The 10,757-nt window shown below is 48.1% G+C and overlaps 2 protein-coding genes across 2 annotated transcripts; both read left to right on the forward strand.

Annotated features, from left to right (window-relative positions):
* Positions 1–2,073: 2,073 nt before the first annotated feature.
* On the forward strand, positions 2,074–3,508 carry LOC108931272 (leukocyte immunoglobulin-like receptor subfamily A member 3). The gene is made up of 4 exons (XM_029258349.1): positions 2,074–2,093; positions 2,436–2,471; positions 2,559–2,846; positions 3,123–3,508. Coding segments are annotated over exons 1-4 (711 nt in total). The 5' UTR covers positions 2,074–2,092.
* A 298-nt stretch (positions 3,509–3,806) lies between these two features.
* LOC108931273 (high affinity immunoglobulin gamma Fc receptor I-like) lies at positions 3,807–6,033 on the forward strand. The gene is made up of 6 exons (XM_029258566.1): positions 3,807–3,852; positions 4,052–4,348; positions 4,489–4,758; positions 4,876–5,127; positions 5,243–5,557; positions 6,020–6,033. The coding sequence occupies exons 1-6, from the start codon at positions 3,840–3,842 to the stop codon at positions 6,031–6,033; spliced, it is 1,161 nt and encodes a 386-aa protein (XP_029114399.1). The 5' UTR covers positions 3,807–3,839.
* The last annotated feature ends 4,724 nt before the right edge of the window (positions 6,034–10,757 follow it).

The following is a 10,757-nucleotide window of genomic DNA, read 5'->3' on the forward strand; positions in this document are numbered from 1 at the left end:
TAATCCACCGCCAATTATTTACTAATGTGGGTAATTTTATAGTGGAACAAGTTACACTGAGGTTGTTACTCAAGGGTACTAGAGCCACAAAGGAAATTCAAACCTGCAACTTTTGGATCCAAAGGCAGCAGCTCTACCCAGGGGACTACCAGCTCTACTGGATACACACACCCACGCACGCATGATGTCTCACGTGACCATTTAAACCAGTGCACGTTACACTGGTAGCTGCAGTGGAGAATCAGTATTACAGATATTTTAGAATTTAACATTTTAGAATTTTGCAGGTTTAAGTATAAATGAACATGTCCCGTGACTGTCATCTGAAGTCACGTTATGTTTCCGTTACTTCATTTATCAGATACTTTTCTCCAAAGCATCTTCCAATGAACTCTATGTAGTGTTATCAGCCCACACACCTTATTTACCATGGTAACTTACACTGCTAGATACACTACTAGCAATGGGTCATTCATTCATACATCAGTGGAACACACACACACGCATATCCACACACTCTCGCTGTCACTCACACACTATGGATGAACCTGAACAACATGTCTTTAGACTGTGGGAGGAAACCAGAGCACCCAGAGGAAACCCCAGACATCATGGAATTATTTTTTGCACTATCAAACATTATCGGGTGGGAATTTAAAGCATAAAACTGATCAGAAAAAATGATAAATTGATTCTCATGTTTATGGTCCATGATTTCTGCCCATTTTACCGTGTTCAGGGAAGCAGGATTTCATTATTACAATATGTTGATGGTCAATGTCCCGAGTCCAGCCAGTGGTCCATAGGAAGAGACAGAACGCAGTGAATCCTGTTCCAGTTTGACTGGTTCTGCTTCCTCACCTGAGTCTGAGTGGAATTTACCACAGTGACATCAGAGAGTCACTGTTTTACACCTACATTTACTCATTAGGGGCCCACAGTCACCATCACTGAGCACCAGCTCCACAGTCCAGGGTCCAACCCAACAACCAGACACACAGCTACTGTGATTGTCACCCTGAACATGATATGTTAACCATCTTCTTAGAGCAAAACTGCTCCTCTCAGGACTGGGAACATGGTTACAGCCCTCAGTGACCATGGTAAACAGGCCCTACTGAAGAGACGAGTGTATTTATAGTGTCTGATGATGTTTGTGGTGAACAGGAGCTCCTTCCGCTGCTTCTTCTCCAGCTTCTTCTCAGCTTCTCCTTTCTGATAAATATCTCGCTGCCTCCAGCTGCACAGAACTGATGGGACATCACTCATGTTTCCAGAAAGTTCTGGAACAAGTTCCAACAAAGAGGCTGGAAGGTCTCCAAGCATCCAATTGTGTGTGTGTGTGTGTGTGTGTGTGTGTGTGTGTGTGTGTGTGTGTGTGTGTGTGTGTGTGTGTGTGTGCTTGTCTGCGAGGAGCTATGGATTATGTTTAATATTTTAATATTTCAGTGGGTATTGGACGTGATTTGTCCCTACAGTCCAGCTAGAGTTCTGAGCCCCTCCACCTCTTTCCCCAAAATCAAAAGTTCATTCCCCAATGAGCTCCCTGTGTCCCTCAGAGCTGTTGAATCCCTCCAAAATTAAAGAAGGGTCTCAAACCCATGTCCTTCAGGGTACTTCTCTCCTGATCACCTGAGACCTCCATCAATGAGTCCAGCACCATCTGTTATGATTATCTGTGTAGTTGCAGTTTGAGCTACTGGAGGGTTGTGAACCAACAACCTGGTGCTGTCAGAGACACAAACTGTGTGTGTGTGTGTGTGTGTGTGTGTGTGTGTGTGTGTGTGTGTGTGTGTGTGTGTGTGTGTGTGTAAAGTTCTCTGTACAATGACACATGAACGCATATAAATGTCTTTTAACAGAAAAAGGACAGTTTGCAGAAGTTGAACCAAAAATATAGTGAAAGAGAGAAGAATGTGTTACTTTTTGAGAAACTCTGCAAATTCTCCTTTTCACTGCACAGAATTGTGTGTGTGTGTGTGTGTGTGTGTGTGTGTGTCAGCGGATAGGAAGTCAGTGGTATTTCAGTGCTGAGCTGCAGTTCGAGTCGCTCACTGACACAATGGGAGCTGCTTCACTCTGTCTGTTTCTGAGTGAGTAACTGAGTAACTACTGCCTGTACTGTTGTGTGTGTACAAGTACTGAGTAACTACTCCCAGTATTGCTATGTCTATAGGAACTGTGTAGTATGGTGTGTGTATGAGTACTGGGGGGCACTGGTGTGCGTGTGTGTGGGTGTGTGTGTGTGTGTGTGAGTACTGCACAGTACTGGTGTGTGTGTATGAGAACAGGGAGGAGAACTGGTCTGTGTATAACTACTGAGAGAGTGATGGTGTGTGTGTTTATGATTACAATTCTGTACTGGTGTGTGTGTATGAGTACTGGTACTCAATACTGTATCACCTGCTGTACTCTGTGTGTTCTGTGTGTTTCAGTGCTGAATGCGGCTATTTGTCCTGGACTCTCTGAGGGTAACACACACACACACACACACACACACAGTACTTCAATTTATCGTTTGTCACACACTGTGTGTTTCTCCCACCTTGTGTCCCTAGACACACCTGAGACACCAAAGGCTGTTCTAACCCTGCAGTCCGCTTGGACCCAGATATTCACAGGAGAGACGGTCACCTTCAGGTGTGAGGTTCAGGATGGACTCACTGACTGGACATACTGGTGGTACAAAGATGGTAGAGTCATTCCAGTTTACTACAGTAACACACTGACCTACAGTCCAGTTGAGGTGTCCCACAGCGGTCGATACACCTGTGCAGGTGAGCGGAACAGGAACAGTAACACACTGCGCTCCAACACCAGCTCTGCTGTCACACTCACAGTGTCAGGTGAGTGACGTCTCTCCGCCGTAAGACCTTCTGTACGTCCAACTTCTCGGCTCTGCGGACACTTGAGCTCCTCTATGGCGCAGATGAGTCTTTAAAAGAGGGACACGGTGTAAAAATGTGTCTTATTGACACCACACGGAGGTGTGTTTGAAGGCTCTCCACTGTCACTCATGGACTTCCTGCTATGTGTGTGTGTCAGTGACATGGACACTCATAGTCCTGTAGCGGAGAGAGGTGTGTGTGTGACTCCCGAGCGTGTCGTCCTCTCTGTTCCAGACAAGCCCCGCCCCCTCCTCAGCGTCACTCCACAGGGGACAATATACGAAGGGGAGTCGGTGACCCTGACGTGTCGGGTTCCAGGTCCCTCTACGGGATGGAGATACCAGTGGTACAAACTGGTTCGGTACAACACTGGTTTAGGCTATGTGTTGTACAATGGTCGATATGACTCTCCAGAGCTCCTCCCTGACAGTGTGGGCGGAGCTACGGGTTCCTACACACTCCGCCCTGCTGCTCTTACAAACACAGGGACATACGTGTGTGGAGCTGTGAGAGGAACACCAGGCTATGACACACAGTACAGCGATGTTCACAGTTTGGAGGTCAAAGGTGAGCTGTTGTCCTTCACAGGTATTCGGGTATCCTCTGGATGTTGTGTTTGACGATGTAAAATTACCGCACTTTTACACTTCTCTGAGGACACCTGGTGTCGGTGTCCCTCTGCAGAGCTGTTTCCTCGTCCCACCCTGAGTGTGGACCCCCCAGGACCGCTGTGGGAGGGGGAAACTGTGACTCTGAGCTGTCGGACCCAGGCGGTCCCACACAGACATGGTGTCCAGCTGCAGTTCACCTTCACTAGAGACTCGGAGACACTGAGAGGAGGAGCTTCTTGGTCCCATCAGGTCACTTTGAGTGTGGGGAAACAACATTCTGGGACATACTGCTGTGAGGCTCGGGGGGGGGGGACTGAGGAAGCAGAGTGGACCTGTGGACATGAGCGTCTCAGGTGAGTCTTACTGGATTCAGTGCCTCTCAGTGCCTCAGAGCCTCTGCGTACTGGTGTGCAGCAGAAGGTGAAAACATGGTATTTTTAGCAGCTGTTTCACCTTCAGAACTTGTTCACTCGGTTTGGAGGGAAAAAGAGACTCATCAGTCAGCGTGTCCCACCATGTACACCGATTTACTCCTCCATCGCTGTGTTCCAGAGACTCGGCCCAAACCCCTCATTTCCGTGGAGCCGCCCTGGACTCAGCTCTTCATCGGAGACCCAGTCACTCTGAGCTGTGGGCTTGGAGATCCCTCTGCAGGATGGAGATACCGGTGGTTCAAAGACAGCCCGGAGATACCAGTGTCCCGGAGGGCTGCTCTCAGTGCCGCTGGTGACAGATACACCATCCGCTCAGCTTCTGTGTCCGACCAGGGCCAGTACCGGTGTAGAGCAGAGAGAGGAAATCCGTCCTTCGGCTCAGAGCTGTCCGATGTCCTCAAGTTGGACGTCTCGGGTCAGTGGGACTCCTCCTGAGCACAGGACACACTGAGAGCAGCTAAGACTCGTGTGTGTGTGTGTGTGTGTGTGTGTGTGTGTGTGCCGTGTAGCTGTGCTCACTGGGCTCATTCTCACTCTGTGTCCTCTGTGTCTCAGAGCTGCTGTCTCCAGCCACACTGACTGTCCGTCCCAATAGAGCACAGCACTTTGCAGGACAGTCTCTGTCCCTGAGCTGTGTGGTGGACGGGAGCTCGACTGGACTGTGGACTGTGAGGCGACACGTCACACGCTCAGGAGTGCAGTCAGTGTGTGAAGGAGCAGGTGGTTGTGAGATCAGTCCCACAACAGTGTCTCACAGTGGACTGTACTGGTGTGAGTCTGGATCAGGAGCAGAGCGCAGTCCTGCTGTCAACATATTAGTGCACAGTGAGTACGGTGTGTGTGTGTGTGTGTGTGTGTGTGTGTGTGTGCGCGCATGCGTGTGTGTGTTCATCTTCATACTGTGGTGACCTCGTGTGTGTCCATGTCCACTGTGTCTTTCAGGTGGGTATGTGATCTTGGACGGCCCGGTGCAGCCTCTAACTGAGGGAGACTCTCTCACTCTCACCTGTGTGGGGAAATATTATCGAAATAGCCCCATTAAAGGAGCTCAGTTTTATAAGGATGGACAGGAGGTGACGTCCAGCTCTGGAGGACAGCTGACCATTGGTGCAGTTGGACAGATGGACAGCGGCTCCTACAGGTGTCAACGTTATTCCGGGGAACAATCGGCAGAGATGTGGGTGACAGTGAGAGGTGAGACTCAGATGATCAGACTTTCCCTCCGATTGTTCTCCACACTACAGTCCGTATCGAGACGTCCTGAACCCTGTTCACACTGTGTGTGTGTGTGTGTGTGTGTGTGTCTCAGCTCTGATCTCCACAGTCACTCTGACAGTGACTCCAGAAGCTCCAGTGAGGACAGGTGTGACTCTCAACTTCACCTGTGTGGCTCCAGTGAACAAACGGCCTCCTCCTGCGCTCAACTTCAGCCTCCTGAGAGACAACATCACCATGTCCAACAGCACCGTGTCGAGCAGCACCGCGTCCGGGAGACGTCCTCAGGCTCAGTGGTCCAGCCTGATAGAGAACGCAGAGCGGAGTCACGCTGGGACATACAGGTGTCGTGTCACTGGACCCACTGGGCTGAGCTCAGACGGCCTGGAGCTGCAGGTCGCTGTGGAAGGTCAGTGTCTCCTGGTGTCACTTTCTCTCAGCACGAGAGTCCTGAACTCAGCTCTACAGGCACGTCCGCGCAGCGTAACGACTCTCTGAACGTGAAAATAATGTTGAGTGTCAACATAAATAACACCTTTACGGAGGAACAATGACTGTGTGGCGTCACACTCTCCAGGGTCCTGGTCTCTGGTGGCAGTGGGACTGGGACTGGGACTCACTCTGGGTTTGCTGCTATTCATTGTCCTGCTCTCGCTTTGTCTTAGAGCCAGAGGTGAGAGCCAAGAATACACACACACACACACACACACACACAGAGCTGACAATCAGAGAGAAATAATGACCCATCTCTTGTTCCAGGTTACTGCTGTGCCGGAAAGACCAGGTACGGTTACGGTTCTGCTTCATTCTTCACTCAACAGCAGAGAAACAAAGTGTCCGGCGTTGAGTTTGAAACGCGTTTCTTCTGCAGAGTCTGTGCCGTGACCCGAGACAAGAAGCACAACAAGAGTTTGAGGGGAAGCCAGGTGGTCTCTGCAGGAGGATCAACCCATCCTGGGGACGTGGAGCTCAACAGCATGACACAGCTGCCTGGTGAGACCCCCCCCCACACTTACACACACTCACACAGAAACAGCCAAACTATGTGTGCGCTGTGCTCTTCACCACACCTGTGTCTGTGTGCAGGTGAGGGTTTCTGTGTGTATGAAGAGATCGAGGTGAAGGACACAGGAGCAGAAGGTAGAGAAACACCTCAGAGTCTCGACGGTTCTTTATAACACACGTGGTGTGTGATTGTTCAGGAGCTTCCAGCTGCATTGCTCTGTGTGTATGTGTGTGTGTGTGTGTGTGTGTGTGTGTGTGTGTGTGCGTGTGTTTGTGAGCGAGCAAATGTGGAGTCTGCATTGTGTTTCAGTGTGTTTGAGCAGTGTGCTCTGCCTCTGTATCGCGACCTTTGACCCGTAGCACTCGACCCTGCAGGCACCTCTGTGGATGGACTCACGTACTCTGATGTGGTCTTCAGCAAGAAGAGCTCAGGTGAGAGGAGAATCACCTGATTGATTTCAGAGATGTTAGTCAGTGATGTAGTGAATCATGGATGTTCTCTACATGGTACTTTAACTGCCAGCGGTGTAAAGTAACACTGAGAGCAGAGTAAACTGTCAGAGTGTACTGTGCTGGAAATCTACCAGTGACCAGAACCAGTTACTAAGCCAATGGCTGCTTCTCCTGCTGGTTGGTTTGCAAATTCCCAGAGGACCCTGTAAATGAGGTAACCAAGCATTACCACGGTATGATGCTGAGACAGTCAGTGGAAGTGTTCAACTTGTCCCTGTGAGCAGAGTTGTCCATCAGAGCGACGTTCAACTTTGGGTTCAGTAGAGATCAATATTAATTTGAGCAAAATCTGCAGACGAAAGGAGACCTGCTAACTGCCCCCCCACCCTACAGGCCAGACCAGATCCCAACGGAAGGAGGAGGAGACCATCTACTCCCCGATCACAGACAACTCGTCTGCAGGTTTGTGGGAATCACATCATGCAGGCAGATGGTTTACAGGCTCTGCTCGGTTCCCGGTGGTCGTCACATTCATGTGGACAACAGATCCTGGTCCAGCAACACTGACGTGGTCCTCAGGGCAGTCAGTGCCGGACTCATGTTTGCAGAATCACAAGAGTGGAGATACTGAGGTTTCATTTCTACCCCCTTCACTTTACTGTCATGGTTTTGTAGCCAGAGCCTTTCAGGGTCTTTGAGTGGTTCCTTATGCTGTGATTTAATGAACTTTCATAGCAGCTCAGAGGACCTCACATTTGGACACAAAAGTCGTAGGTTCACATCCCACCTCCAGCTGTACTGCCCTTGAGCGAGGTACTTACCCTAAATAGCTCTAGTAAAATTACCCGGTGGGTAAATCATTGTAAGTAGCATATCACTGTAAGTCTGCAGTGACATGGCGGTACAGCAAGTTGCGCTGTTGTCTCACAATGTCTGGATGGTGCAAGAGGACGTGGGTTTGATTCCCCCCTCAGTCTGTGTGGAGTTTGCCTCTGGGTGCTCTGGTTTCCTTCCGCAGTCCACAGACATGCTGTTCAGGTTCACCCATACTGTGTGAGTGACAGAGAGCATGTGTGTTTCACTGATGTGTGGATGAGTGACCCATTGTAAATAATGCATCTAGCAGTGTAAATTACCATGGTAAATAAAGTGTGGGCTGATAACACTTCATAGAGTTCATTGGAAGTCACTTTGGGGAAAAGTGTGAGATAATCGGTGGTTTGATATTTTGTTGATATGAAGTGCTCGGTGGAATCATGGATCCGATGTATTCCTTATGAAGGTGCCAATGACGTCACGTACAGGGAGGTCAAGTCCAAGAAGAAGTGCAAGAAGAAAGCAGGTAAGAGGTCTCTCACCATCGATGCCCTGTACAGTATATCATTACCGCAGTAAAAGTGATGGTGTCCATGAGCTCACACTCACAGAGCAGTTGTCTCCACAGAACAGACCCAACCTGCCCCCCTTTATGCTGAACTCCATCTGTAGATGTTCTCAGGTGAGAAACTCCTAGATCTGCTGCTTGTCATCTTCTTCTGTGCTGTTTTTCTCAGATGTAAGAGCATCACCTTCACTGTCCCATTGCTGTCCTGCTGGACCATCTTCCCATGGCTCTTGTTCCTCCTCTCCTCTCTTTTGGCCTTGTTTCTAAAGAAAAACAATGCACTATCTCTTCATGTTCACACACACACACACACACACACACACACAGTTCCCCTCTCCGTGCTGGGCCTGTTTCAGGTACACAGTTCACACCATGTGTAGCTCAAGGTTTGCCATGTGTTTCAGCAGTGGTCAGGAGCTCTACCAGTTGGACTCCAGAGCCGATGAGGGGAGGAATCATCTGTCTGCATCAACAAGAGACACTTATGCAAACCTTGAGCTTGAAACATAATTGGCAATACACACACACACACACACACACACACACACACACACACACAACATCTCGCTGAACAAGCTGTACTGTAGCACCCCCGAAAGTGGAGAAAACTCATCGTGCTGTCGACCCTTTTCTGTATTTATGACTTGAGTTTCAGTGGTAAAAGGTGGTACCTTGAGACCAGTGTGCCTCATATTGATCTTTATTTTTAAAAAAAAATACACCATTTACCTTACACCAGGAGCCCATTTACACAATTGGCAGTGAAATGTATTTACTAACCATTCACTGATTTAAATGTAAGATGCAAATGCAAACTGGTAGATGAAGATGCTTTGAACATCCATCATTTGGGCAGTTTTCAGTAACAGAACATCAGTTACCATCATATAAAAGTGCAAATCCCTAAAAATTTGGATTAACGCTGCAGTATCCTATTATTTATCACATTATTAACATTATTACTTTAGATGTTTGAAGAAAGAACTGTTGCAACCAATTAAGTGAAATATTTCATTGGTACAATCAAGATTCAGCCACAGCAGGACACAGAATGTCGCTCGTAAGGATGAGGATGGAGTTGAAGTCACTTCGCCTCTGGGAATGTTCAGCTATGCTGAGCCAGGACTCCTCCCAGAAGAATTTCCTAGCGTTTACCACAGTGTGTGTCAGAACTACTGTAGTATTGCTGAAAGCTCTTCATGTGAACTCGACATCCATCCACATCCATTCCCATCCATCCACATCCATTCCCAACCATTTCCATCCATCCACATCCATTCCCATCCATTCTCATCCATCCACATCCATTTTCATCCATTCCCATCTATCCACATCCATCCACATCTATTTTCATCTATCCACATCCATTCCTATCCATCCACATTCATTCCCATCCCTTCCCATCCATCCACATTCATTCCCATCCATTCTCATCTATCCACATCCATTCCCATCCATTCCCATCCATCCACATCTATCCACATCCATCCATATCCATTCCTATCCCTTCACATCCATCCACATCCATTCCCATCCATTCCCATCCCCACTTTTCCCTCTCACACCCTTCAAAGAAACACATCTAGTGTCCTTTCATGGTGGAGAACACCAAACATCTTAGACCCTTCCAGAAAGCAGTCTCCAACTTTTCACTCCAGAAGACGGAGCTCATCCTCCTTGGCACTGACTTGGGTCCAGACTCAGTATGGCGTAGAGTACAAAAGTCGTGGTGTAGAGATGTTCTACTGTCCCTCTGTCGCCGCGGAACTCCGACCCTTGTGTTCAAGGAAGAGCTGCTGGCACTTGGAAGCCATTGCTGATACCAGTACTGGTCATGACAGGTCAAACACTTGCTTTCAGGTGTGAGAGGTGCGAAACACTTCTCCCCTTGCTGTACAGCGGATCTGTGACCTCTGATCCAAATGACACATGAAACATTGTAAGTCAGAGAAGTTAATTTTCTGTTTGTTTTTAAAGAACAAATAACCTGATGGAGCATCCTCACTTTTTAATTGTTACTTCTTAATTGTCATTTACTCTTGATTTACTCATTGACCTGTTATGTCTTTCACCACATTTTGATCGTTGTATTCTTTTCATTCCAACACATGACTTGTGAGCTGCACAGTAAGTTCTAGAATACAAAACGCCTCTGTAACCTGGTGAATTTCCAGCTAAAAAAAAACCATGAAAGGGTTTTGTTTTTAATAACGTACTGATGAGTTTCAGGTTGTATTAAAAAACATTTCAGGTGCAAACAAAACAAACACGCAGAACACGGCACATTAACAGTGTGGCCGTGTGTCCGTTGGCAGTGTTTGTGTACATTTTTTGTCAAGAGTGTGTGTGTGTGTGTGTGTGTGTGTGTGCACGCGCAATAGAAAACAACGTGAAATTCTGCCAGTATTAAACCAGTAATAAAACACTTTTGAGCTTTATTGTGCCTCATTGCTGAGACTTCAAAGTGTCTCCAGTTGTGTTGTGTGTCCAATCCCACCTCTGTGCCCCTCCACACACCCCCCCACCCCACACATCTGCATCCAGATCTCTCCTCCTGTTGGTGTAACACACTCTTTTGGAGAGAAGCACCTGATAAAAGAGTAAATGTACATGTAAAAGGAAGAGAGACAGTAGAAATGGTGCTGGATGGATGATTGATGGATGAAAGTCGAGTCCAGCTCATGGTCACCACTCGCCTCGGTTCCAAGGTATGTGGGCAATGGAAGTGGTCTGCCAGTTCCTTCTTCTCACCCGCTGTGCCACCGTG

This window comes from Scleropages formosus, chromosome 15 (assembly GCF_900964775.1).
Source record: "Scleropages formosus chromosome 15, fSclFor1.1, whole genome shotgun sequence".
In the NCBI taxonomy this organism is placed as follows: Eukaryota; Metazoa; Chordata; class Actinopteri; order Osteoglossiformes; family Osteoglossidae; genus Scleropages; species Scleropages formosus.

What these genes read in the sequence shown, in the direction of transcription:
- LOC108931272 (XM_029258349.1), top strand. An exon ending in TTGTCCTGGACTCTCTGAGG is followed by an intron (nt 2,472 to 2,558) that starts GTAACACACACA and finishes TTGTGTCCCTAG; the next exon opens with ACACACCTGAGACACCAAAG. An exon ending in TGTCACACTCACAGTGTCAG is followed by an intron (nt 2,847 to 3,122) that starts GTGAGTGACGTC and finishes TCTCTGTTCCAG; the next exon opens with ACAAGCCCCGCCCCCTCCTC.
- LOC108931273 (XM_029258566.1), top strand. An exon ending in TGTCAACATATTAGTGCACA is followed by an intron (nt 4,759 to 4,875) that starts GTGAGTACGGTG and finishes TGTGTCTTTCAG; the next exon opens with GTGGGTATGTGATCTTGGAC. An exon ending in GATGTGGGTGACAGTGAGAG is followed by an intron (nt 5,128 to 5,242) that starts GTGAGACTCAGA and finishes TGTGTGTCTCAG; the next exon opens with CTCTGATCTCCACAGTCACT.